At 43.4% G+C, this 27916-nt stretch overlaps 2 protein-coding genes across 3 annotated transcripts in view; one reads left to right on the forward strand and one right to left on the reverse strand.

The window, feature by feature from the left end:
• Positions 1–13757, forward strand: part of npc1 (Niemann-Pick disease, type C1) — a 29932-nt gene extending 16175 nt beyond the window's left edge. The window contains exons 12-25 of one of the 2 annotated variants that reach the window (XM_088642020.1): positions 643–832; positions 1189–1371; positions 2115–2229; positions 2665–2792; positions 3968–4102; positions 4354–4443; positions 5104–5294; positions 5813–5928; positions 6075–6204; positions 7043–7243; positions 9114–9345; positions 9624–9737; positions 10254–10416; positions 11993–12211. In XM_088642020.1, coding sequence (XP_088498146.1) covers positions 643–832; positions 1189–1371; positions 2115–2229; positions 2665–2792; positions 3968–4102; positions 4354–4443; positions 5104–5294; positions 5813–5928; positions 6075–6204; positions 7043–7243; positions 9114–9345; positions 9624–9737; positions 10254–10416; positions 11993–12012 — 2008 coding nt within the window. In that variant the 3' untranslated portion in view covers positions 12013–12211. Of the gene's footprint in view, positions 1–642; positions 833–1188; positions 1372–2114; positions 2230–2664; positions 2793–3967; positions 4103–4353; positions 4444–5103; positions 5295–5812; positions 5929–6074; positions 6205–7042; positions 7244–9113; positions 9346–9623; positions 9738–10253; positions 10417–11992; positions 12212–12547 lie in introns of those variants that run through there. The other variant, XM_088642019.1, reaches the window with a different exon arrangement.
• rmc1 (regulator of MON1-CCZ1) lies at positions 12999–27678 on the reverse strand. The gene is made up of 20 exons (XM_088642021.1): positions 27490–27678; positions 25217–25293; positions 24900–24984; positions 24361–24417; positions 24184–24270; positions 23678–23818; positions 22806–22909; positions 21919–22008; positions 21728–21833; positions 20811–20919; positions 20676–20720; positions 20183–20236; positions 19714–19842; positions 19287–19393; positions 18209–18328; positions 17180–17257; positions 16988–17092; positions 16470–16538; positions 14451–14676; positions 12999–13198 (listed from the first exon to the last, which is right to left on the reverse strand). The coding sequence occupies exons 1-20, from the start codon at positions 27586–27588 to the stop codon at positions 13119–13121; spliced, it is 1968 nt and encodes a 655-aa protein (XP_088498147.1). The 5' UTR covers positions 27589–27678; the 3' UTR covers positions 12999–13118.
• Between the last annotated feature and the right edge of the window lie 238 nt (positions 27679–27916).

The following is a 27916-nucleotide window of genomic DNA, read 5'->3' on the forward strand; positions in this document are numbered from 1 at the left end:
CTGTGTTTCCAGGGATGATGTCGGATAGATAGGCGGTGCTCCAAAACATGTACTTACAACGTAAGAAAGGTGACAAACAATAAGAGGTCATCAGGGCCCATTTTGCTTATCTAGTTGCTAGTGGGTAAATGTCCCACCGCAAAGATTGGTGTCTACTCAACAGTGAAACACGAACCAGAGAGGGCAACAACAGGAAGCCTGTGGGAGTGGGGAACAAGCTGCTCATGTTGTGCTCTTCAAAGCTGATGCCCTGGCTCCTTCCAAGAAATTAGATGAGCTTCGGGGATCAGTTAGCTACTAATCACATAACAGGATTTACAGGCCAAATGGCCTCCTATTGTTTGTCACCTTTCTTCTGCTTTGTTGTTTTTTGTGTACTGTACTAAAGTTACATTTTCAGTTTTTAGCTTAATTTTCAAAAGATGCCAGTTGCTAGTGCTTAATTCATAACCTCCCATTTAAACTTGCAGTTTACTTATTGTAAAAAATTGGTGGTTCCTCTGTATGAACACGTTTCTTATGCAGCATGTATGTGCTGACCGAAAGAAATCTCACGTAGTACAGTCTCGAGAATTTGCCTCCTAGGTGCTGAAAATATTCTAAAAGAGTAATCCTTCTGGCTTTTTTTCATTCCTTTCACAGGTTTATTGAGTTTGTGAAGAATTACAGCAATTCCAACCTTTCCATTTCCTTCTCTGCTGAGCGGAGCATTGAGGATGAAATAAACCGAGAAAGCAACAGTGACATCACAACTATCGTCATCAGCTACGTCATCATGTTCGTCTACATCTCCCTGGCCCTGGGGCACATTCAGAGCTGCCGCAGGCTGCTGGTATGTCCACCCTTTCTCACCCGACTAAGAGTGAAATATTACACCTTCAAGAAACGGAAGAAAGGTTACAAACCTGAGGCCATTTAACCATTTATCCAATCCGTTTGGTAGCTGTTTCTATCATCCGTTTCTTTAAAGAAAGTCAAGATATCTTGTGTGATGAAGGTCGCTGGTGTCTGTTTTTAAGATTAACAGAAGATATGATTAATAATGTGATGAAAATAAAACACGTGTGGCATGCCCTTAAAGTAGCGACGTTGGAATAAAAGTATGCAAGGTAACATTCAGTGCAGTGCTCTTAGTCACGTGGGAAGAAGACGGGGACGCTACCCAGCCCTGTTGTGTAATCCTGTCAGGTGGATTCCAAAGTCTCCCTGGGGATCGCGGGCATTCTGATCGTGCTGAGCTCCGTGGCCTGTTCCCTCGGCATCTTCAGCTTCATCGGCATCCCCCTGACTCTCATCGTCATCGAAGTCATCCCCTTCCTGGTGCTGGCAGTCGGGGTGGACAACATCTTCATTATCGTCCAGACCTACCAGGTGCCTGTCCTGCCTGCCAGATGTACTCCAAGTGTCAGGGCCGCTGACGGGGCCCCTGGAGGTCCTGTGGTTCTGCTTCTGTGTGCAGTGATCGCAGAACCTGTAGCTGGTTGTACCAGGAACTGATCCCTCCACATTCCACAGAGTAGTGTAGCGAGGAATGAAGCCAGACCCACTCTAACCCGTGCCTGAAACCACTATGCCGCCACCCTTGCAGAAACCTCTTTAAAATCTAGCTGGAATTGTGTGAACTTCAGTGGTGTCCCTGGGCTGGGATCAGTATCAACAGAACCACCCGAAGGTGGTTTTCCATTGCTAGGCTGCTGCTTGATTCAGGGACAGAAAATTAAATTCCAGGGTGTTGCCTGTGTAACATGGGGTTTTATTGAGGTGTGCTGGCATGAAGGGTTGAAAGCAGTCTGCACTGTGGGGTTTTCCAGCTGCGTATGCACTGTTCAATCCAGCTGAGGTTTCAGGTGTTTTTTATGCTCACTTGTCCAGATATTTACAATTTAAGAACCTGCTTCTTAGTGACTGCCTACAGCAGAGTATCGCCTGGGGTATCGGCTCTGCCCCAGAGAGGGCGGCTGACCTCTGGCCTTAACAAAAGCATGAACCAGAGGAGGCCACCTCTGATGCTCCTGAAAGTCGCTGTGAAAAGGGGGTGCTGTGGGTTGGCCCTGGTGGGGGGCGGGGGTGGTCTGGGGCGCGGCCAGGGACTGATGCGCCCTTGTTCCCCTCAGAGAGACCAGCGTGGGCTCCAGGAGGAGCTGCACCAGCAGATCGGCCGGATCCTGGGAGATGTGGCACCCAGCATGTTCCTCTCCTCCTTCTCCGAGACCGTGGCCTTCTTCCTGGGTGAGGGCTCTCCGGACTCTCCGCAGTGCGGTGGCCATTAGGGTTTCACAACTTTCAAAGCGAAGACAGGAGGGAATCTCAGGAGGTTCTGGGTGGGGGGATCTGTATTCCCTGATGGCATTCAAAAACCAATAATTGCTGGAAACGACTAATACAACCAATGCCTCTGAGGTGGAAAGACCACAGGCTGGTAGTTGAACTGACCTCGGACAGAATCTGAAAGTCCTGTAAACCTGCGTGGGGAGTGGGCTGTCCAGCACATGCAGTTCAACACCTCCTGCGAGCTACGAGTGCGGGCCACACTTGGCGACTCCTCCTCTTCCTCCCCTGAGTAAGCTGCGAGCTGCAGCTGACGACTCCTCCTCTTCCTCCCCTGAGGAAGCTGCGAGCTGCTTGTCTGAACTACAGCTGACAACTGCTCCTCTTCCTCCCCAGGTGCCCTGTCGACCATGCCTGCCGTGCGGACCTTCTCACTGTTCGCCGGCCTGGCCGTCTTCATCGACTTCCTCCTGCAGATCTCCTGCTTCGTCAGCCTGCTGGGCCTGGACGTCAGGAGGCAGGAGGTGAGTTTTCTCATTGGGCGTGCACCTCTCTGATAGTGAAAGCCTTCATTGCCGAGAGGCCGGATGCTTCTCTGAGCGTTTTTAAATTGATAATTTAGGAGAATCTGTAGACTTTTGTTTTCACTTTGATGTTACAGAGTGGTTTGTGTCGATCAGTGGCAGAATGCCACAGTTAAATACATGATGATTCCTTATTGTGACAATAAAATGGGAAAAAGTCCAGGGGGGGTGAATACTTTTGAAAGGATTCCATTTTAAGTGGCCTGTTTTTGGAAAATATGGTAATTGGAGCAGGATGACAGCAGTTATCTAACTGGAAATTCATTTTTTTTTCTTAGCCAGTATATGATGGGAATGTTCTGTTAAAGGAAAAATAAGACTTCTGTTTCTCATGTGGCAGAACTCACCCTGCAGTGAGAGAGGCCCAACATTTTCTTTGGTTTTCAGGCTCATGCTTCTTCAGTTTTTCTCCTCTGGCTAGATGCGGTTATCTTATTTCCTCAACATAGTAACTTTCTTTAAATGAAGGATCACCCGTCCTCGTCCTGCAGGTCTACACACCATGGACATAAGTCATTCCAGATTAATTACCTCATTGAAGCCTTAATAAATTACTTGATTTCAGTAAAAATGAACATGCAAATATTCCGAAGTTTGGGATTTTGTTGTCGTTGCGAAATGCAGTAGTTTGAACATGACTCAGAGCTGAAACAGTTCAGATTGATCCTATTATCAAGCCAATAATCCAGGCACACTTAGTTAAATTTGTATTAACAATGACAATACAAACAATACACTACTACACACTACAAAACAAACAACACACAAGTTACTCTATTTACAGAACATACAGACAAGGTGTTCCGGAGACCTAACGTCAATCAGTGCTCGAGTCACTAGTAAGATGTGCGTGTAGCCCCACTGCAGGAACAGGTGTTGATTGTGCTATCTGTGTGTCCAAAAATTGATTATCACAAGATGTGAAGCTTAAGGGATTGGGCTGTGTATTCCATTTGGAGCCTCTTCAATGTGCTGTAAGTAAAGGGCATTGCATCTTTCCTTGTGCTTCGAGAGCTTTAAATGTTTTGAACTCACCACCATTTGACTCAGACAGTCCTGCTGTTACATGTCCCCTACACACTGAAAAACAACATGTCCGGGTGCTGTTCCAACAGAGCAATCGGCTCGACATCTTGTGCTGCGTCAAGCTGGACAAGGGCGACGAAGTGAAATCGGACGGAATTCTGTTCCATTTTTTCAAGAAGATCTACGCCCCCTTCATCCTGAAGGAGTGGGTGCGGCCCATTGTGGTGAGTACTTGGAATCGACAGCATGACGCCTGAGGGCATGGAAAGCGTTCTAGTAAGAAAAACAGATACTTGTCTGTTTCGAAGTGGCGTCACAGTGTCGTATAACGGCTGATTGTTCTCAACCAGTCAGGAAGTGAAGGGAGGGAGAAGAACTGGGGAAGTTATTTACAGAAACAAATGAAAGTTATCACAACATCTAGCTTTACCTGTGTGTCGTGCAGCGCTGAGATTTCCATCTTCCCCTTTTGCAGGTCGCAGTGTTTGTGGGAATCCTGTCCTTCAGTATCGCTGTCGTGAATAAAGTGGAGATTGGATTGGACCAGAAGCTCTCGATGCCTGATGTATGTCAAACCCCCCCCCCCCGACGCTTTAACGCTGTTGGAAGTAAACTGGTTGTCCATAGAAATCATTTAATTAGAAATCTAAAACTCTCCCCTGAGGTCTTCAGTAACGATATGTACGGTATTTGTTTGGCTTTCTAGTATTATCCTTTATTGTTGGCGCATCAATACCAAATAACACCAATGTGCAGCTGACTGGATTTTAGCCTTAAATGTTTCTATGTCAGCTGTAGTTGGCAGATATTATACTTTCAGAGAACAGACTTCATGATGCCCTGCAGTGTCGCAACTTAATCATTTTGACTCCCGAAAGGAGATATTCTTCCAAAGAAAAAAAGGTCTCTGAGGCCTCAAACAGCCTTTTCTGTAGCTGTTTCAGTGTAGTTCTTCAGCAGCTGTGACAGAATTGGTATACTGTCACAGGGGAGCCTCATTGTTCCGGACTTCTAAATTTCTAAAACGGTCATCAGTCAAATCATAAACTGCTTTATTGTTTTTACAACAGTAAGAAACAGCAGAAACTGTGAAACCCCACAATTGTTTTACATATTTGCTGCCTTTCATTATTTTGATCGCTTCAGTTCTGTAGATCTTCCAAACGGGGGCTGGCAGGACCTCCTCTTGATTGTAACCTTCCTCGTGTCCTCCTGTTTGTCGCAGGACTCCTACGTGCTGGAGTACTTCGTCAATTTGAGCACGTACCTCCACACGGGCCCTCCCGTCTACTTCGTGGTGGAGGAGGGGCACGACTTCAGGACCCTGGAGGGCCAGAACATGGTGTGTGGAGGGGTGGGCTGCAACAACAACTCTCTCGTGCAGCAGATCTTCACCGCTTCCCAGATTGATAACTAGTGAGTTCGCCTGTTTCCCTTGGGACTGTTTGCGTTGAGCTTCACACGCCACAGAGGGCCATGTGAAGAAAACGCCAAGCAAGTGCAGCTCAATCACGCCGACTCTTTTTTTCACTGGTCTTTATTAGTTGCTCTTGTTTAACCTGAATGAGATATTATCATATATAGTGCCTTGCACAATTAATTCACTGCTTAACCAATAATATCGAATCTTTTATAACTACGTGGAACAAATTCAGTTTTTCAAAAGAGCTGTTTTATTCAGAACAATCAAATACAAACTCTTCACAAAGAATGTGTTCAATGTCACAGATATAAAAAGTGAAATGTACTCACTTTGTAATGAGTGAAATGTACTCATTTGAAGTCTGAGCTTGCAATCATGACAATGTGGAAGCTTTGTAGGAGTTGAATAATTTTGCAAGGCATTGTGTGCTTCTTGAACAAATTAAAATATATGATATATTTAAAGGTTTGATGTGGAGGTAATTCTCCTGACTTCGTGGCTTTTCTTTTAGCACAAGAATCGGCTTTTCTCCTTCTTCTTGGCTTGATGATTACTTCGACTGGGTTAAGCCCCAGTCCACGTGCTGCAGAATTAACAACTCGACAGGTCAATTTTGCAATGCTTCAGGTAAGACACTATCTGGAGCGTTTTTAATTTCTCCACTGAGCTTTCAGACTGAATGAGCTGGGCCATTGAACTGAGGTTTTGGCTCTAGAGAATGTTTTGAAGGTAAAAAGGTTTACAGAAAATGTTATTTTTTATTCCCCCTTAAGTGGTGGACAAGTCGTGTCTCCGTTGCCGTCCTCTGACCACCGAGGGTAAGAAGAGACCGACGGGGGAGGACTTCATGACGTTTTTGCCCATGTTCTTGTCGGACAATCCCAACCCAAAGTGTGGGAAAGGGTACGTTTTGTGTTGTCCATCTAAAAACTGACTTGCTGCAATGCAGAGTGTACCGCATTTTACAGTGCGATTGTATAACTCGTTGATATGACAAAACATCTTCTAAATACAGTATGGGTAAGGAGCACTGTCTTTTGGGAAGGAGGTAAGCCTGCAGAAGTCGATATCTGTTATTGCATCACATGCCCTGCGTTATGGTGTCTGAGCTGCAAGACGTATATTGCATGACGGTAAACCAGACCATACCAAGAATAAATAATGGTAATGCTTTAATTTGTCGAGCCTAAAAAACACTCAACACTTTTCACAAGCGCTACACAACCCGATATGGCCGTGTGCACGCAGCATCCTTCACTTTGCTCTCCGCCTGCCTGTCCACAGGAGAAGGGAGGAGAGGGAGGCCGTTGCTCCAAAAATGTGACGCGATACCTTCCTCTCCACCACATTCTTCCTGTTTATCTTTGCAAAATAAAAGTTCTGTACAGTGCGTGTTGAGGTGTGCTGCGTCAATCTGGTTCTTAGGTCGATGTAATGGAAGAGATCGCCCAATTCCCTACGTGCCATTAGCACAAGTATGAAAATGCTTCAGTAATGCTTTACTTCAACGAGGCTGGAGAACAGTCAGAACTCTTTTCATAAACACAACATGTTAAAGCCACAAGCATACAAAACATGTATTTTAACAAAGTAAAACGTGATATAAATACTCCAGGAGCACCGTGCCTGCAGGAGGTCCTTGAACCCCTGACTGAAAGTGTGCGTCACTGTGAACCCAGACCACGGAGCCAGTTTTAGCCAGTCTCCAGCAAACTAATTTCATCTTAATCTTTTATTCCAGGGGCCATGCGGCTTACAGCTCTGCAATCGACTTGATTCGCAACGACACAGACGTGGGCGCCAGCTACTTCATGACGTATCACACCATCCTGAAGACTTCGCCGGACTTCATCGACGCCATGAAGAAGGCTCGCGCCTTGGCAGACAACATCACTCAGTCGATGGGACTGCAGGACAAAAGCTACCGCGTCTTTCCTTACAGGTAAATCCTTCAACCCTTCTCTCCTGCATGCGCCGCGGGAAGAGATGGACGCGTGTTCAGGCAGCGGTCAGAGTACTATATAAGGGCTGTGACTTCATTGTGCTGTAACTGCATTATGACAGAGGAAAGGAGCTTGCTCAGAATCTTTTGCCGTTTTGCTCAACAAGGTGTAAATATTTCTAACTTTTCAGGATTTGAAAGTGTGTCATTAGATGTTGGGCACTTCTTGCTGTCCCGGTTTATTTTCTTTGCTCACTCAGTATCGTTTACTGTCTGTGGATGCAAGTGTGCCTGTGCTCGGAATCGTTTGATAAACAGCTCACATGCTTTGGTTTGAAGCATTTGTCTGTGTGTAAAGAAATGTCCTTCACAGGGAGTGAAGATTCAGAACAAGATGATGACTTCTACTTGTCATAAAAATTCTGGATGAATGCCTCTTGTCATAAAAGGAATGATGACATCACATGTAAACAAGGAAGGGTTTCATTCAAGATCTTGATGGGACTCTTTAGATTGTTCTTGCTTTTGTCCTGTGGGTGTGATTCAAGTTTGTAATCTTCTCTTCCTCACCGATTCCTCCCCTGACTGCTGTAAAGGCAGTAGTCCGGTTGTTAAAAGTATCACAAGGGGAACAGGACTGAATGAATATTTCCCACTGAAGGACACCTGGGAATGATTGTATCTGTCCTTCAGTAGATGGGCCTTGAATAATGGCATCCATCCAGGAAGGGAAGGCCTTGTACACTGTTGTGAATTTGTAAAATATTTTATATCAGGGAAATGCCCCCCACACACACATCCACTTCCACTCAATTTGGACACTGTACAAGGTCTTTTATAACAACCTACCTTCAGATACGTCAGCTCTGAAATTCCAAGCGGAGGTGTGTTGTATCTGATTAATTTCACACTTTTGATTGGAAAAGCATATTCCAATTATCACCACTTGGTCTAGACCTTGACTAGAGGCTCATAGGGAATTTGCCTCCAGCTGGATTCAACATAGAAAGCAGTCAGCTGAGCTTATCATGAGAATGCAACGTTTCTGTCTTTGTAACCACAGAACGACAGGTCAGAATGAAACCAGCTATATGGTGGCTTCTGAGGCTGACAGGTTGGGGAAGTTATAATGTTGTGCGTCACTGACTTAAGAGCCAAGCAGGAGGCTCTGTCTTAAAGGCCTCTTGTGAAAAAACAAGGAAGAGCACTGCATAAATAAGTTACACGCATACAATTAAAACGTGCGGTCTTTGAAGTAGAAAGAAGAATTTAGTAGTTAAAACTTAATGAAAGCTTTTTGTATGCCATATTTTCTAGAATATCAATGCAATCTGTTAAATGCAGAAGTACAGGAGTATTTCACTAGAATACAGGGTTACAAATGCCCAGAGTCCACTTGGTCCACCTAGCCTGTAGATAATGACGGATCTCATCCAGCTGTTTCTACTGGCTTCAGTTCATTCGGCACTCCCACGGCCCTTTGCATGATGAAGTAGCCTGAGCTTTAAATGCGCAGTCATTTTTTTTTCATATTTTGGTTCCTAGAATGGAAGTTTCCCCTCTGTGTGGAAAAAGACACACAAAGCTGAACAAACTTTCACCCAAGGCTCTTGATTTCATGCACTGATACTCTGTTCCTAGTGGGCCTGGTGTCTCTTGGGCTTTTTTTTCTGCCTGAGCTCTCAGTTGGTCTAATGAATTAACGGTAATAATTGGGTTCTGAGACCAAGTGAGTGTTTGTGTAACCATCTGTAAAGAAAACTTGGAAACACTGGGGTAATTGTTTAAGACCTAGTAGACAGTAGGCCTGTGTTAGTGGAAGACCGCGAGGGTGGAGTAGTCATGGTCTTCTCCTCCGTCATCCACGCAGCATCTTCTACGTCTTCTACGAGCAGTACCTCACCATCGCGCACGACACGGCCTTCAACCTGGGCCTGTCGCTGGTGGCCATCTTCGTGGTGACGGCCGTCCTGCTGGGGTTCGAGGTGTGGGCAGCTGCCCTGGTGAGCCTGACTATCACCATGATCCTCCTCAACATGTTCGGGGTGATGTGGCTGTGGGGCATCAGCCTGAACGCCGTCTCCCTCGTCAACCTCGTCATGGTGAGCAACCGCTGCTCTCACTGCTTGCCGAAGGCTTCCTGCTGATGCCACTGCCGATAACATTATATAAGATACGATTAATGTCTGTGATTGTCGGTGTCTCTGAATTAGTCTCCTCACTCTTACATAAGCAGTGCATGGTTTAGGAGCTTTAGGATTCCAAAACGTTTTGGATTTTGCCTATAACGGATTGAGCTGGCGATCCTGTAGATGAAAAGAGCGGTGGCGAAGTGGCTTTGTGACCAGTCGATGCAGACGAGCTGTGTTTTGTCCCGCAGAGCTGCGGGATCTCGGTGGAGTTCTGCAGCCACGTGGTGCGCGCCTTCTCGGTCAGCACGAAGAAGACGCGAGTGGAGCGGGCGGAGGAGGCCCTGGCGCACATGGGCAGCTCGGTAAGCCTGGCGACTGACGGCGGGGCAGCGCTCAGGAGAACACGTAGAATGAGCTGAGCTCTTTGCTGTTTCAGAAGAGTGTACAGGCAGCTTCTCTGCTTTGCAAAAAAACATGTACCAGAGTGCATATTGAGGGAATAGTTGTTAAATTAACTTATTGTTTTATTCCTTTATTTTTCTTTTAATTACACATTTTACAGCATAGTAGTAAAAATAGAATTTTCTTGCTGACCTTCATTAGTAAACATTCCCCTCGGAGCTTGTTTCAGTATGCCTTTGTCATATCAGACTTCTTTTATGAACCACTCCTGAATCCAGTTAACCTTTTAATCTTTTACTTTAGTTCGTTTCTAACTTTACATTAAGTTAGATGTATACCTGACCTCAGCAGGAAAGTAGAGAATTGCATTCATTTCAGTCTGTTGGCTCTGAAGTATGGCAACTTATTTTTAAAAGTAGATTATTTTGAGAAGCTTTAGAAGAAATGCGAGAACTAATCTGGGATATTTTTTTCAGGTGTTCAGTGGCATCACATTGACAAAGTTTGGTGGAATCCTGATCCTGGCTCTTTCCAAGTCTCAGATCTTCAAGATCTTCTATTTTAGAATGTACCTGGCCATTGTGCTTCTGGGCGCCACGCATGGATTGATATTTCTCCCAGTGCTTCTCAGTTATATAGGTAAGACTTAACGAGGGATGTGATCACGCCTGCCTGAGTTCAGTGTATCACATTAAAGCCAGTGGTCAAAGGTGGAGAATCAGAGTCGAAAGTAATTCAGTTTTCATTTGCTGACCTTTGGATCATTGTTAAATTAAGCAGATATAGCCCTGTTCATAGGAGGCAGGGGTAAAAACAAGCAGCAAAGCAATGTGAAAGAACCAGTGATTCTGGGTCAATGCCAAAAGACAATTAGAATTCTACAGCACCTAGGTACATGAGCAGTCAGATAGCCGCTTTACTGCATGTATCAATTGTAAATATGATTATCATTAATTGTTTTATAATTTAATTCTAACAAACAGACACTACCTCAGATGCATGTCTGAAAATATAAACTTTGAAAGCACATAGGTGTTAGAGTTAATCTTATACAAAACACAAATTCTCAGCTTTTAGTGCCAGCGAGCCCCTTGGTTGTGTTTTTCCCCCCCATTTAGAATTCCAGTAGAGGTTTAACGTCCCGTTGGGGAAATCGGTTTTACAGCACACTCCCAACTAACCGCACAATGACAGACAAAATGTTACCGACCAAGGGGTCAGTGCAACAATGTGACAGCAAGGTCAGGGAGAAGATCCTGATGAACCACTGTTTGAAAGAGATATTGCTGGGGGGGTGAAAGATCGCCTGTGTCTATCGGTCCTTCACCTGCGGGCGCAGAGGTGTCTCGCAGACAGGCGAAGTGAGAGTTTCTGAAGGATCTGAGCCCTTGTCTACATCCCACTCTCTCTCTCCTCGGGAGTAAATAGCAAACCTTGCAGTACATTTCTCACCCCCCCACCCCATGGAATTATGTCCCATTTGGCACAGTCGAAGGTGAGAAATGTCCCATGGGGGGAGATCAGCAGTTGTCTCCATGCAGCCGGCATTCTGGCTGGAGACAGATGTGGGCGTGACACAACACATGAAAGCACACGCATTGTTCAATATTTCTTTAACTGTAATGAGAAGTTAAAAAATTATTTATGATAGTATCATCATTTATAACTGCACGCAGGCCTGGTCTACAATTTCCTCTAAAACCGGACACTTAGGTTGAACTTGATTACAAGCAGAAGTGCAAGTGAAGGAAATGTCTTTAAGCTGAGATTCGGGTTATTAGTACAACCTTTGTACTCTGTTTATTTGGTTTATGAAACTAGACCTCCATGCAACCAACATTTTCATTTAGTTGTGCAATCTGAAAAGGCAAACAGGTAGCAGCCTTTACATTCATTTAATTTCACTCCTTTCTCATGTCTTCAGGTTTGCCCAGTTTTGTTCACTGTGTTTGATCAACCCTATTGTGCAAGATACTGTCAGCATGTTAAAGTTTACTTTATGCTTCATTACCATAAAGCTTTAATCACTTTTTTTGTCCGTTAGACAAACTTGTTAAAAGGTTAATCGGTGTCTTGAGTCATGTAATAGTTACAGTTCATGACTAGAAGTTTGCATTGCTCATTGCTTCAAAGAAACTAGACACTTCCTCTCTGATAGAGTACACATTCTCTTAAAATAATAAAGTTATTAAAAAGAGTTCTTCATTCTAAACAGGAACTACAACAATACCATGAACTTCAAGGGTCTGCACTTGATGAAAACACAAACTTTTTGTAAGACCTGCTCTGTAATTGGGTGTGTGGGCCTGCAACCCATCAGGAAGAGGAACTTTTTAAGCAGAGATCTCTCAAGCAGTTGCACATGTTAAGTAGACCTTAGAGCACAAGCAATGAGCTCTGTTAAGTGAAATATTTTAAATAAAATATTTTCCAAAGAACCTTATTTTCCTGATCATTTTAAAATGCAGTTGTATCTGCATGGTGTAGCACTACTGGATGAAAGCAGGGTTCCTATGCCTGCTACACTATTTTTGCTCAGAACACTCATCTTTATGGAGCACAATGGCTGAGCTGAGCACAGGCACCATCAACATACTGCGAAAAAATATAATTCACTATGATTCCTGTGTGGGTCGTCAAATCTCATCAGGTATGAGCAACTTTTTGTCTGTAGGATAAGGCAGAATTCAAACAAAGTTAACAGCTTCTACTATACTGCAATGTGATGACTAAGTATGTACATCAGTAATTATAGATTTCTTTTTTTCAGGTCCGTCAGTAAATAAGGCGAAGGTGCTGGCAGCTAATACCCGTTACCTGGGCACAGAAAGAGAGCGACTCTTGAACTTCTAGTACTCGAGGATGTTAAACCAAGTCACACTGGACGGTTGAGCTTCACGATGTGAATTATCTGGCACAAGAGCTGAATGATCTCCACAGCTGTTATTTTAAATAGCTGACTCCGGGGAAAAGAATGCAAGGAGCACAAAGTAAAAGATTTTCAGTGATTTTTTGCTCATCTGGGGATTATGAAGCACAGGCCAGTGCCTGAACAAGGGGGTGTCACAGAATGAAGCAGCTTGGGTGCAAGTAGAAGAAAATGCACTAAAGTCTTCCAATATGCAACAATCAATGCAAGTTCCTTTGCTACTTCCTCCACTCAGCCTTTTTTTAGGGGGATACCAAAATGTAATATTTTTATTACTTGCCAAAACAAAATGTAAATAGATATAACTTTATTAAGCAGTAATGCATTTTTGTAAAACATCTTTGATCAGATACAATAAATTAGCTTTGTACAGGTTATACTGTAAAATGGCAAAGGAGGTGAGAAAGCCAGTTCACAGCGTGGCGGGCTTCATTAGTGCCTGTTCCCCAAAAACCTGCTTGAAGTAAGCCACATGTTCCTCGCAGTGTTCTCCTGGTGGAAATAAAAATCACAAGGTTGATGTGGGATCTTAACCCTTTGTTCTCTGTACAAAGTGAGTGTGGATTGTGCTTACATTATGTAAAACTCTGACCCAGGATATGTACCCAACATTCAGTTCCCTTAAAACTAGAGTGTGCTTTTGGAAACAGTCAGTGGTGTTGAGGGGTACAGGTTTTTGGCATTAGGCTCAGTTAATGACGGTCCAGGACATGAAAACGTGTCTTTTACGGTTGTCATGTGTCAGACATGTAGAGTGTTGCTAAATGTAGACTAACAGCATGGCATCCTAGCAGAGTCCATTCCTTTTACTGCCTGTAACAGCAGTTAATCAAATCATTGTCATCTGCAGAATTACTTTCTACAAAAAAAGTTTTTAATACTGGAGATTCAAGTGCGATTATAAAAAGGGTACAGTGCAAAAACCATTTTGAGATAACGGATTTTATTACTGAAAGGAGTGGCATGTTGGTTAGATAGGTTTTCGTATTCCCCTCTGGATGCTCCCAACCTGTTTATAAGGCTTTTTAAATAAAAGGAACTGTACTAATGACTGCATTTTTCTGGATTCTGATTGACGCTAGCCGCCCGCCCTTGGTCTTGATAAACGGTAAAGGAGGGGGAAGGATTGCTTAAAGGGGCTTCACACGAAACAGTAGCAGCAGCGTCGCCCGCTGTAGTCCGATCTCATCAGCAGGTCCAAGCCGGACCCTTCCAAGGATGGGAGACCCCCCCCCAAGGAAAGACTGATTGCTGCGGCAACGGGTGTTCGGACCAGCTGGTGCCACTCATCCCACTGCCCCAGAATTGGAAAAGATCCCCCCGTCTGGACAGAGAGGTCCTGACTGCTTGGTCATTAGAGATCCAAGGCTCTTTTCGCAAGTCAGGAGTACCCAGTATTCTTCTAAAGGCCCCTCTGGGCTTGCAGTACACCACTACCCGAAGGTACTGCCTTCATTTAGTTCTCTGTGTGGTCTGCTGTCGAGAAACTGCTGCCACGTGTCACCCAAGCAGGTGTTGCACTTAATAGTGGTGGGTGAAGTGGGTCCCCTCTTATTGTGGGAAGTGCTTTGAGATCGGGAAGACCATGTAAATGAAAAGAAATTATTAAATCGGCAGAGAGATGAAAATACTCCAGGATGAAGAACATAACCTCTTGTGCAGAATCACTCCCCTTTTGTCCTCTGCTAACGCAGTTAAGGTGCTGTGCCATTTTGATGTCTTTTTCTCGATTTTTAAAAATTACCTGGTGTGAAGTTGGGACTTCCACGCAACCTCTGATTTCTCTGCTCAAAAAACCTGAAGATGGTATAAAACAGCATTTCATCCCCCGCCTGCCTGGCTGCATCGAGGAATTTGCGTGCAGAGACGTTGTCGTGACCCCCCACACTCCTGATGAAGCGTAGGGCCCCCAGCACCTGGTGCTTGGACAGCAGCACCTCCACAATCTCGTCGTTGGCCGTGGACAGCCTCTGCGAATAATAATAATAGCTTACAATTACTCCTGAGAATTACAGGCCAGGCAGCTCAAGGTGGGAACCCGGGACCACAAACATGGGACAGTCACACACGTACACTAGTACTACATGTACATAAACCCCTGTCAGGGGTTATCAACAGTTAACGATGTCCCTGATATCTCCCCACTATCCCAGACAGGTTCCCATCTATCCCATCATGCACTCCAGGGGGTGACATCACCTGCCTCATTGCTTGTCCGCTCACTGCAGCATCACTGCCTGATGGGGGCGCTACAGTATGTTGCAGAGAAGAGTTTGATGAAAACTCTCAAACTGAGGAAACACCTCTGTCATCTGAGGAATATTGGTAGCTACTGATCTTGCAAGAGTTGCAATAAACTATTCAATGAAAGCCTGTTACATACAGTCCCTTAGTACACCCCCGTCTTTCCCAGTTCCTCTTCAAACGGTCGGGCCCTGCTGCCTGCAGTCTTACGCTCGTTCCCAGTGTGATCCGGATGATGATTCTTACCTGGACTATTGACATACTGGAAACTGGCGAGGCTATATTGCTCCTTACTGTACCAGTCTTGAATTACAGAATTCTGTCTATTTTTTGGCTTCTTTGAACAGACCCAAGACATTTGACCTTTTCCGCGTGGGTATTTGGTGATTGCAATTTTTGATTGGTGTACGTCTGCTTTCGTTGTGAGGAAGCAGTAACCGGCATCGAGTCTTAATAGTTCAAGGAAACCAAATGTGAGAAAAATAGAAATGCTTTACTAGCACTTCAGTCCACTGGACTGTTCTGTGGAGCAATTGTTGCCTTCATGTGCGTTAGTGAGATCTTTCTGAGTGTCATTGGTTGTCATAGCAAAAGAAAATTAGTTATTAGTATTCGAATCGTCTGAACCACTATGGAAAATATGATAATTGCTTACACTTATATAGCACTTTTCTGGACACTCCACTCAAAGCCCTTTACAGGTAATGGGGACACCCCTCCACCACCACCAGTGTGCAGCTCTCAGTGGGGAGGAGAACAAAGTGATGAGGCCAGATCAGAGATGGGGATTATTAGGAGGCCATGATTGGTAAGGGCCAATGGGAAGTTTGGCCAGTACACCAGGGTTACACCCCTATTCTTTTCGAGAAACACCCTGGGATTTTTAATGACCACAGAGAGTCAGGATCTCGGTTTTACTTCTCATCTGAACGACGGCGCCTTTTTTACTGTACAGTGTCCCCGAAATACAGCAACACTCTGACCTGCCACTTCCCCTCTCTATAATCACCCCCCACACACACACAGCAGAAGGGTAAGAATGTGCATCGAGTCTCAGCCTGACCCGAAATGTGAAGAATAAAAATGAAAGTATCACACATTCAGGAAGAACAAGTGTTGCAGGAATGTTTTCCGACAATGAGTAGTCGGTCTGAAGGCAGTCACGGTAAGAAGTCTACAGACTGGTCTCCAACACCTGCCACACAGGTCTGTGGAAGATCTGACATTGCTGTTCTAACAATCTTGAAATACGAAGGGTTACATGTGTCACTGGGGCTCTTTGTTGGTTAACAGACCAACGGGGGAGGAACCTTCGTAAAAACTGTAATAGACACATGGTAATCAGTTGCATTGATTATTTTTTTTTAATCGAGGAAACATTTAGATTCCTTTTATGCTAGTAAACCTGTATTACACGTAACCTGCACTGAAGGCTAGAGGAAACGATAACTCCCCTAAAGTAAGTTTCAAACACTTTAGACCAGCCAGTTTCAGCAGAAGAAGGGAGGTAGACACCTACCTTCAGCATGTCCAGGGAGAGCTGATGAGCAGGCGGATAGGTGCTCTCCAATGACAGCAACAGACAGGCCTTCAGAGCAGAAAAGACACTCTCGGGAATCATGCACAATAATTCAAAAGAGCAGATTCATTACCGTTCTAGTGAATTGCTTTCCACTGCCTTTAAAGCCTCACTATTAAAATGTGCACATTTAATCCATTGTGGACTCCATAACTGTAACACAGTAAAACTAAGGCATGAAACAAACCCCAGTTTCCGTTACAGGAGCACTTGGGTTTAATTCCTTTCCTATATTAAGTAAGTGAATCTTTTTCCCCTGACTATCTTGGTGAGCAAACAACAAGTCTCAGGTGAATGCACTAGAACCAGAATACAGACAGAAATATGAAGGCTACAGTCATTTTTGTGACTGTTAAACTTTTTTTCAACAGAGGATGCTGTTAGGAAATGTCAAGAAGCAGAACACGCTATCCCAGATTCCTTACGTGCATAATCATAAAAATTAAGAGGTAACTTACCAGTGGCTTGGAGTCACTGAGAACATGGTACTGCAAAAACTGGTGAAGCATGTAGAACAGGTTGTGATGAACGAGGGTCTTTATGACCAACTCATACAGGTAATGCTGTAAGACAACACAGATGGTGAATACTGTGCAACTGTAGAGAGAACGTGAGCTCCAATGGAAATGTTCCTGGAAGTGCCACAATACCTGCACGGTGATCTGGAACAGGTTGAGAGATCGAATGTATTCCATCAGCACTGCAATGATAAACTTGTGGGATACATCCTGTTAAACAAGAAAGGGTTTTGTTTGCATAGTTCATTACATATAAGGTCTTCAACCTACAATGCTCACAATACTACTAGCAGAATCTATGCATGATTCATCTATGGCAGGGAAAACAATTTAAGAATATAATAATGATGTAATTTGAGCTTTTTATATGCTTTTTATATGCATCCATTTTCTTATGATAACACAGCATAAATGTAATATTACACTGCTCAATACAATGCACGATGAGTGCATTAGTAGTTTTGCTAAATGAAATACAACTTTCTTTTTGCATGCCGTCTTAAAGGGGAACTGCAGAACCAATTTTTCAGTCCAGTTATTAAGTCTCAGTAATAAAAAATGAATCGACGGTATCACAAAGTTTTACAAATTCCAAATCAAGCACAAAACTGTGAACTTTGGGAGAGTACTGTAGAGTTGCCATTGTCATTACAAACCCCTGCCCCCCCTGGGAGTTTGCATAAAGCAGCCCTTCCTGCTCACTAGTTGCTGTGATGACTAACGTGATGTGATGTATGAGCAAATGAGTACAGATTGTCCAGCAGACATTTCATCGCAGAAATGTCCCAGCGTGATCTGCATGCAGAGTCAACGAGAAGGTTATGTTTGTCACCAAAAACCGTCTCAAAATCGAGACGGATGAAAAGAGATGTATTCACAGGTCTGCTTGTTTATGATGTAATGAGCCGCTTCACTTCTCCAGAAGTTTGATGGCCAAATTATGAATGTCAGAACGTGGTGCTGTGCATACCTGCGAATTTTGTCTATTTTGTGATGTAAATGGGAGGTTTCACATGCTTATACTGTAATCGTTGTTTGAAAGGCACTCATCAAGGCTGTTTCCTTCTAATCCAGAAATACAAAAAGAGCGTTGCAGTCCCCCTTGAACGGCGATTCAGCTGGGTTTCTCAGCATGTCTGGTCCAGCACCCCTGCGCCTCACCTTCTTCTCCGTGAATATGGAGAGGACGTGAGTGTACATGTCCGACTGGTCAATCACTGCCTGCGTGCGCACTGGCCTCTTCAGTGACGGGTTCCCTCGGCTCTGACCCGACTCCACAGCCTGAGAGAGCAGCGACAGACACGACTGCTCACACCACACTCGCACTCGAAGAATTCAGAACAAGCGTTTTCACAACACTTCTAGCCAAATACTAGAAACATACTGGGACGCCACCATGTTAAGACAATGATGACGGTCCTTAAATAGTAGTCGAGACTAACAGCAACCATCACAGCTCCACTCCAGAGCACTGGGGGTCCCTGGGATTTCTCATGGTTTTTGCTCCACTTGAGCTCTTAATCGCACAGTTTTCTTTTTGAGGCATGTTCTTAAATTTGCCTAAAGTGCCGAAAAACCTAAATGGGATTTGCGATTGGTATCAGCTCTGTGCTTGTCCTCGTTCTAGTGTCAGCTGCAATTTAACCAACTGCACCTCTGCTTTGGGTAAAAAAATCAAACTTCTGCTGAGAGAGTGTCGGCTGCATTGTCATTCCCTCCTGTCTCTGTTCATCATAAACTGATCGTCTGTTAAGAGCTGTTTACACTGAAAAAAATCGCAAAAACTCTTATTAAACAACAAGAGACTGCATGTTCTGTATGAGGAAAAACATACTTAAGGGTAGGTAGGGGATTTCTGAAGCCATGAACTCAGTCCACATTAATAGTGACATAGTTCAGGTGGGTAGCTGCGTCAGCATGCGCAGGCTACAAAGGAACAAGTAATAGGTTTATTCCATATTGAAAACAGAAGAAAACAACGTTTTGGCTGTGCCATGCCCAAAGAAGGCTCCACAGCCAAAATGTTGTGTTTTCTTTCTTCTCTTTTCAGCACGGAATAAATCTATTACTTGTTCCTTAATAGTGATGTGTCTGGCTGATAGATTTCATTCCTTTCCACAAATGTCATCCTGTCCTCCAGTGTTTACGCTGCCAGTTCTCCTGTAGCAGTGCAATGTGCCCGACGCCACAGCTGTGTTCATGTCCCCTCAGCAATGTGAGGAACGACAGGCATGCTCACCATGGTGTAGCTCTGCTCTGCCTCCAGGTACTCCTTGTAGACCTGGTTCAGCTTGTCAAAAACAGTGGCGATGACAGGCAGGCTGCCCCTCTCTCCTCCAATCAGCACTGCAGCAGGGAGGGGACATGGTGTGAGTCCTACGTCACATGGCTTAGGACTCGCTTCCAGAGGAGTGACAACAGAATGTTATTCTACCAACACAAGCTCTTTGTTCTTGTGTAACCGGAACTGTGGCACAACAGATGTAGCTATTCCAGGTATGACTGTACAGCTGTCATTTTCATTTTCAGAACGTATTGCATCAAGTACATTTTACCAATCCTAAGAGTTATATCTACATTTTTTTCACCGCATCTATTTAGGCAGTGATAAAATCACTGTATATCTGAAAAATGAAAAGTAAATGGAAGAGAAAGTTAGAACATACTCTGGGAACAGACTGACAGTATCACCATTTTGCAGTCTCTTCTTCTCAGTAGAAAGTCCATTAGCTTTCCTTTATCCTTCAGAAGGATGACTGCTGGTTGTAACTTCACCTGGAGATACCACAGGTATCCTAACATCAGAGACATCAATAAAGAAAGACACTGCAATTACAAGACAAATGAAGGAGCACAGTCTTCAGTACACAAAAGCATAAAATATGCAAGACATGCGAAACATGTTTGAGTAAAAGAAGTCCTGTTCGGGGTTTATACTGACTCTGAGGATTGTAAATAAAAATCTTCAAACTATCAAATCTTACTTTCACCCCTTTAATTTCTACCACTAATATAAAGAGAGTAAGTTTCAATTCGGGTTCAGTTTATGCATGTTGCAGAGGTCTACTGGGTAACCCGTTTTTAAACAAAGCAAAAGAAAATCACATCATAATTACATTCCTTTCCAAAGATTACCTTCACTAGCACTGATGATAATGTCTGGTTGAAAAACGCTCCAAGTGGAAGAGTCTGGATGTTAAAGGAAATATGTAGCTCACACAACCAGAATAACAACTCGTGAAAGATCAAAGTTTTACACTGAAATCTGTATCTGTCTCACCACATTATTAAGAATCAGGTAACTGTCGACTGCAGCAGTAGAAAGAAAAGCACACCTCAATTTCCCAAAGGAAAAGAGTTCTGACTGGTTAATCGAATATCATCCTAAACATCATGAACATAAAGGAAACAAATCAAAGGAGACCATTCATTCCAGCTATACCCTTTTGTAGTTAACTGGTAATTAACCTAAGGATCTCATCCTCATTTCTTGCATGAAACCAGGATATTGTCTTTGACAACATGTCTGAGGTAGCCTGTTCTGCGCTCCCACAATCCTTTGCAGCTTGTGCTAAAGGCATAATTAAAGTGGTCAGATTGCTTTTACAATGGTGTAGAGTAAGGATACAGAGTTCACAAGGTACTGGAGTCTGTGAGCCTACAGCCGTAGGACCTGGAGAGACAGGAGCAGCAAGTGAGCAACTTCTAGACTGCCTTTGCACTCAAGGGCTTAAGACTTGTGGCCAAAGAGGTATCAGCCTACCTCTCAAGGGGATCTTGTAGGGATGGATTGAGCGAGCAGGAAGCACTGGCTGATGGACATTCAGAGTGCTGTCTGGGTCCTTGACCTTAATGTCAAATATTATGGATGTCTGTGAATACATAAAGGGACCCGATAAAGACCATATCATTTGGATTCAACTTAAACACACATGCCATATACTGTACAGATGCGTGCTGGTACACATGTGTAGGTACCCTTATCTTCCTAAATTGTGTGTACTGTGCATCTGTGAGAGGGTACACTGGGTCCAGTAAAAAATAGGACCTAGAGAAAAATGCAGACGTTGATTTGAGGTTGAGAATTAGAAAGATGGAAAAAAGCACAGCACTTTGACAGCGGAGTCTTTTTTCGCTGTCACACCTGATTTGACCTCTCTGTGGAATTAACCTGTACTTGTTGCCTTCCACCCTGACACAGCTCCACTCCGGAGCCCTTCAAGAAACACAACCAGGTGGAAAACAGTGCACTGAGAGCAGCTTTCAGGAAGAGGCAGATCTTCTGCAGTTGGTACATGGCTTACTGATGAGTTAGGATTCCTTTCAACCACACCAATGTGATGTCAGGTGCTTGAAAATTAGTAGGTAAATTAATTAAAGATGGGGGCAATCACAAATACAGGTATGCAGTATTTCAAAAGAAAGTGAAAACAGATGAGCTGTTTGTTTTTTATGAGCACAGCACTTCAATCTTCAATCTCAGACAAGAGAAAAGGAGGTCCAGAGTGAAATTAAGATTCAATTCCTGGTTCCTTATTGATTAAAGTCTCCCCTCCTCCAGCTCCTCAGAGAATGGACTACAACACGGCCAATCTGTCCACAGGTCTCCACTTCAAGTCGGTGGTTTGGTCGTGACCCGCAGTTACTGAAACCTCAACACGTATGAGCACACAAACTTACCTGAGAACTCTGGTGATGCACCACCACTAAATTATCCACCACATTCAGAGCAAACTTCCCTGTGGTGTTGAGCTTGAGCACATGTGTCTTCTTACAGGCCCCCTCCCTGTGGTACAAACAGGAACTGTTAGGCCACACTCCAGCGACACGTCCTCCGTCCGAACGCCACTCCCCACACGAACGGAGGCTACCTTGTCAGATGATACAGCACCACCTCTGCCCCTGGACTGTTGACTGTTCGCGAGTGGTGTTTCAGGTACATCACATAAAGCTGTCCGTATCTGGCAGAAGGAAAAAAAACAAACACAAAAGGGATGAGGTCAAGCGTGTGTCGAATAAATAAGAATTGCAGTTAGCCGAGCTTCTTACAAATAGAGCTACATTACATTTCGACATGAGTGTAGAAAGACTCTGGGAGCAGAAATAAAAAATAATTCAAGTTCATTTTTTAGTAAGAAGCTTTGGGCCACCAATTTAAATGGAGTGGAGATGTTGAATAAAGAAGAGTACTCTTCTTCCAATAGGCTTTTGTGGTTTTTAGTTCTCAGTTTGGTAATGAAACAAGCTTCAGAAGGTGTTCACTCTAACAAGTATGGAACCAATACCAACTTTCTTACACCACTGAATGCATGAGCTTGTTACTATTTGACTCGCTAGTCTAGTCTAGAGACTCAGCTGCTGCAGTCAAGCAAGTGCCTTCATGATCACAGGTTTGAGCCCGAGTCCTGAGTCATGTCCTGAACAGACTGGGATTCTCCAAGCAACAATTCACCGACGATCACTGATGGGATCTTTTGATTCTAAGAGACACAGCGCCCTCTGCAGGCTGCTGGGTGCTCACAGATATGGAGTGCAGCTAATGAGGGATTTGTCTCTCCTCCAGTCGGCACTGAATCCCCAGTGTCGGGCATTATAACCACAGATAGGAATAATAAACATAACTAGATGATCTAAAATCAAGCAAATCAACATAAATACAAGTCTAACATTTTTCTGGAATGGGGAGGTGGGGAGGTGGGGTCCATCTTTTTCAGGACAGAGAATAGCAGAAAGATTGAGAACGTCACGTCATACTCACATGGTGGCCACTGCTATGTCTCTCTCTGACAGACTGAGCTTGGCTGGCTTAGGGACTGCTGGCAGCTCGATTTCGAATTTTGACATCTTGGACATTGTCCCATTCTGGTAACAAAAAAACAAACAAACAAAAATATCAGTCTCTCTTTCACCGAGAAACCAATAAAATGTAGTACTTATACACTTTTGACATAGAGAAGGGACTCTCTTCCTTCCCTGCTGCAGTGCAGCACCCAGCCGAGTGACAAACAGCTGTCATCATGTGCCTGCAGTAATGACACTGTGGACAAGATCAGGCAGAGAAGGGGGAATTTAGAGGGAAAGTTGTGCAAGCCAAGACTTTGAAATTTAGCCTGAACATCGGGGTTGACACCCCTACTCTTACGATCACTGCAATGAAGTCATTAGGATATTCTGGTACAGAGGGCCACCTGCTAGTCCAACACGCCACTCGTAGCAGGAAGCTGGATTTACTTGGAGGTCTCCCATCCCAGTACTGACCAGAGCCAGCCATGTTAAGCTTCCGAGATATGGCCTCATGTTGGCTACAAAACATACATTTGGTATTTCAACGTTTTCTATCTCACCCTTTTAACTCTTCCATGTACTGGCTGTAACTCCACTTCACATACCCAGCGTGAGTGAAAGAAAAGTTCTTACTGGGGTCCCTGGGTAACAAGAGTGAAACCTCCAGTATAAATCCAACAGGATTAAACCAGTGTCAACATAAACACAAATTATGCTTTAGAATATGTGGACATTACAACTTAAAAAAAATAAACGTTAGTGCTCCAGGTACCCTGAACCTTGTCTGTACAAATGCCTTTTGCCTACTGTGTGTGTGCTTGAAGGAACTTTCCTCCAGGATCTCACCCTGAACACAAAGGGCTGGAGCACGTTCCCCTGCACAGTGGTGGACAGAAGGATGACGGAGGTCTCAGGGCAGTACATGTACCAGTTCACATTAATACTCTGATTCTTCTGCAGTTTTAGACTCCTCTTGTCCGGGATCACCTGAAACAAACAGTTTTTTCAGAGTACTGCACTAAAAACACAGAACAGCCATGCTTCACTTTCAACCACAAATGGCTTAATTAAAAAAGTGAAATGGGCAGCCCCACTGTTCACCCAGTTACAGCCAGCACTTACAGTATGGTGTGAGTCTTGCAGCCTACAGTCTGCCCCAATCCAAGCCGCGACACTGACTCTGACGTCCAATTTACCTGAAGTTTCTTTCAGCCTTTTTAAAATTCTTCAAACTGCACTCAAGATTTCATTTTGATATACAACTCATCTACAGCCCACCTGAGATTAGAATAAGTGACCAGCGCAATTACAGGGTCTGAAAATGTTCACACATGTGGAAATATCGCTCATACCTGGTAGAACTCAATCCCCTGGTCAGTAATGAACACAATCTCATTCCAGCTGGTCCAGCAGAATCCAAGGACACTGGCATTCTTGGTCTAGAGGTGTAAAGAAAACAGATTTTAGACACTCAACAACCCCCAAGCTCATCACATTCTTCAAGAAAGACTCCTGGAGACTGACATTACCTTACATTCCTGAGAATATTCCATAGTAGGCAAATCTGGAATGAAATTGATGAACTCCTAAAGAACAAAAAACGACACAGAAGACAAGAGTCATTTTCATCATGGTCAGTTGTATTGAGCAAAAGCTACAAATACTGAATGACAGACAAGAGATTAGCGTTATATTTAGATAACTGTTAGATGCAAAAAACAAATTATACCAATATCTCCAGGTAAGAAAGAAAATCAATTTAGAAAGCTGTGTTTGTGCAGCTTCTTCATATCTGAAAGATAACCCTTCTACAGAGGACAGGGAGGATGACTGTAAATATTATTTTGTCCACATTAATAAGATGTTCTCTTCATCTTTATAATGTTGCTTTTATCTAATTTATATAGAGGATCTACATTTAATAAATATTATTCCTACTGTGAGAATTTTAATCTCATACAAAATTAACTTTTTATTAACCGTCAGAATGAAATTCGTTCTTAAAAACATTCAGTGTGTTAACGAACGAAGGTTTAAAAAAGAAAGCTGACATTGAAACCATTCTTACCACAGACTTTGATGTTCTCTGGACAGCTAAAATCTTGTTTCCAAAAGAAAACTTGATGCATTTTACTTCTCCTTTATCATCCATTCTGCAAAGAAAAAACACATATATCGTAGCACAACCAAGTCCTCTGGCCGTAAATATTTATTTTTCCATAATATATTTATTGTTCCTGTTGTCTGTTGTACTGTGTACGTCCCGGGAGATCAGCACAATTAAGAATTCCAATGTACGTGTGAATATGGCAATAAACTACTACTCTCTACTAAACTTTGCACGAATGTGAAATTATCCATGATGTTTTAGAAATTATAATTTACCTGAAAGCAATGGAGTTTTTATCATCTGGTCCTTTCACCACCACCCCAGTAGCACCACCAGACCGCACCGCAAACACCTTGAGGAGTAATATAATAATAAACTTTATTTTATATAGCACATTTAAAGGTGGGTTCTCAAAACACTTTAAGATAAGATTTTATTGTCCACTGAGGGAATTGTTTTATGGACACCCAGCACTCCTGTACATTTAAATAGAATGCAAACAAAAAAAGAAAAACATTGCACATTATTCTATTACAAAAAAATAAGAAAAACATTGCACATCACTCTATTGCACATGTACAGTATACCACATAACAACATGTAACATTTCTAACACATCACAAAACACACTGCACTGAAGTGGGTTGTAAGAGTCAAAATTGTGTTTATCCTTGACATTTACGTTGACAGCTTTAATGGATAGTGGAACAAAGGAATGTTTGTATCTGTTTGACTTACATTTGGGAACCCTAAAACGTTTGCCAGAAGGAAGAAGTTGATATTCAGAGTTGAGGATGTGGGAAGGCTCTGATATAATTTTTCCTGCCTGTTTCATTAGGGATTTTTCAAAGATTGTTTGCAGGGAGGGATGCTGTTTCACTCCCATGACTTTCAAAGCTGTCTGGATAAGGCAGGTAATTTGCGATTTAAAATGAACTGATTGCAAAACCACACTGTAATAACATATCTGACAATGCTCTCGATTACAGCATGGTAAAAGAGTAGCATTATTTCCTGTTCGAACCCCAAACACCCTTAGTCTTCGCAGGAAATATAAGCGCTGCTGAACTTTGGAGCAAACACTCTCAACATGAGTAGTCCAGCACAGGTTACTGTCTATGTGTACACCTAAGAACTTATATGAATCAACCTGAGTGATAACTTTGTGTGAGTGATCACCAACTGCTCTAGCATCAAAAACGATTTATTTTGTTTACAGAATGACAGCAACAAAAAATACACAAGGTAAACAATGAGAACACACAATGAGAGGAGACAGTAAATGGGGGTACTGAACACAGCAGGAGCAGAGGGGTAAAGAACAGAACCAGTTCAGTAAAGGCTCTTCTAAAGAAGGTTGCGAGTATGGATTTGAAAGAGTTTAGGGAAGGTGACTCTCTGATATCCTTGGGGAGAGAGTTCCAGAGCTAAAGAGGAACACTGGCACAAATAACAACTGCACGAAAGAAGGGCTGATGCATATCGAAACAGTTTAGTCTGTTCTCTTTCTAGAAAGAAATACAGACCCAAATACTGATTTTCCATACTGATTATCTGCCCTAATAATACATGTACAGTACATATGTTGAAAATCAGCGATGCACAACTGGCTTGTCATCGTTTACACCAATATTCCTCAACACTGCTCCTGAGAGATCACGGTCTCTGCTCCATTGACCACCTGTGTTAACTGAGACTTGTCATTTTTCCTCATTGTATATGGACGTTTTCTCTAACCAGTCCTTGGTTTCAAAAATCTTCTTAAGCATATAATGTCCAATACCTTCTGCATGCAAAGCTTCACACAGTCTCTCATAAGCTGATAATTAAGAATTTGTTGCATATTACTAAATAAAGTTTCGCATAGTCTCCTATAAGCTGATAATTAAGAATTTGTTGCATATTACTAAATTTGTTTAACTAAGTTTTCAAAACGTGATGAAGAGACGATAATGTATGGAACATTTGTTTTTTTTATTTTCGTGCAGCTGAACTGCTTGTGGTCACGTGTCCCATAGCGCAGGAGAATGAGTCGGGTTCATAAATTTACGAAGCGGCACAGGGTTGATACTCATTACGTAAACGTACGCGTTTTTAAGATCTTAAAACAATTCAGACAGTTAAAAGAGAAACTGAAATCAATTTCCGCACGATTATCTATAGCACGAATTTATCTAAAGCGAAAACCAGAAGAGACAGAGGTCCTCCCAGGAGCAGGGTTAAAAATCACAAATCGTCGCTATTGGAACCAGAGCTGTAACTCCGATACAGTCCCCGCCTGACTTAAAACTTGAAGATACATGTTTACACTGAGATTAATCTTCCATAATTATTTACAGTACGGGTTACATATTCAGCATATTGGCAAACAATGCACCAACTGAATTAGGTTATCAGATTAAGGTCTTTAAAAACAACCAAGTACGTGTTGTCGCTCCTTAAAAGAGATAAAAGCAAATAACTGAGGTTAGTTTCCAAAGAAAAATCTAATTTTGTGGATGACGCCTCTTTCGCGCCCCGATAGTTTCTGCCCCCTGACACGCCTCACCTGTTTGTTGGCTTCGTCGAAAAAGACGTTGTTGACGCTAGAAGCATTTTCAAACTGGACCGGGTTATCGCACAGCTCCAGGTAGTGTTCCTCACTCATGGTGGAAATGGTACAGCGCTGCTCCAGCTCTGCTTTACAGCACCAGCGTCTCCATCACACTCCGCTTCCTGCTTTTACCGTCACGTGACCAGCGTCAGCCAGCGTCTTAAAGACGCGGCGTCGCCTTTTCGTGTGCAAAATGTCATCACCGTCCGAGAAATCAATATGGCTGTGGTGCCACAATATGGTGTGGGGAAGGTGTTTCAGCATTAGCCACCATGTCACCCTGCGGCTCACAGCTGGCAGCCCACTGAAGCTCAGCAGGTGTGAGCCTGGCCAGTACCTGGAGGGGAGACCTCCTGGGAAAGCTGAGGCTGCTGCTGGAAGA

The sequence above is a fragment of the Lepisosteus platostomus genome, chromosome 8, assembly GCF_059453375.1.
Source record: "Lepisosteus platostomus isolate fLepPlt1 chromosome 8, fLepPlt1.hap1, whole genome shotgun sequence".
In the NCBI taxonomy this organism is placed as follows: Eukaryota; Metazoa; Chordata; class Actinopteri; order Semionotiformes; family Lepisosteidae; genus Lepisosteus; species Lepisosteus platostomus.

What these genes read in the sequence shown, in the direction of transcription:
- rmc1 (XM_088642021.1), bottom strand. Translation starts at nt 27,588, where the DNA reads ATGAGTGAGGAACACTACCTGGAGCTGTGCGATAACCCGGTCCAGTTT. An exon ending in AAAAACTCCATTGCTTTCAG is followed by an intron (nt 24,985 to 25,216) that starts GTAAATTATAAT and finishes TTTTCTTTGCAG; the next exon opens with AATGGATGATAAAGGAGAAG. An exon ending in TGCATCACCAGAGTTCTCAG is followed by an intron (nt 20,920 to 21,727) that starts GTAAGTTTGTGT and finishes ATGTATTCACAG; the next exon opens with ACATCCATAATATTTGACAT.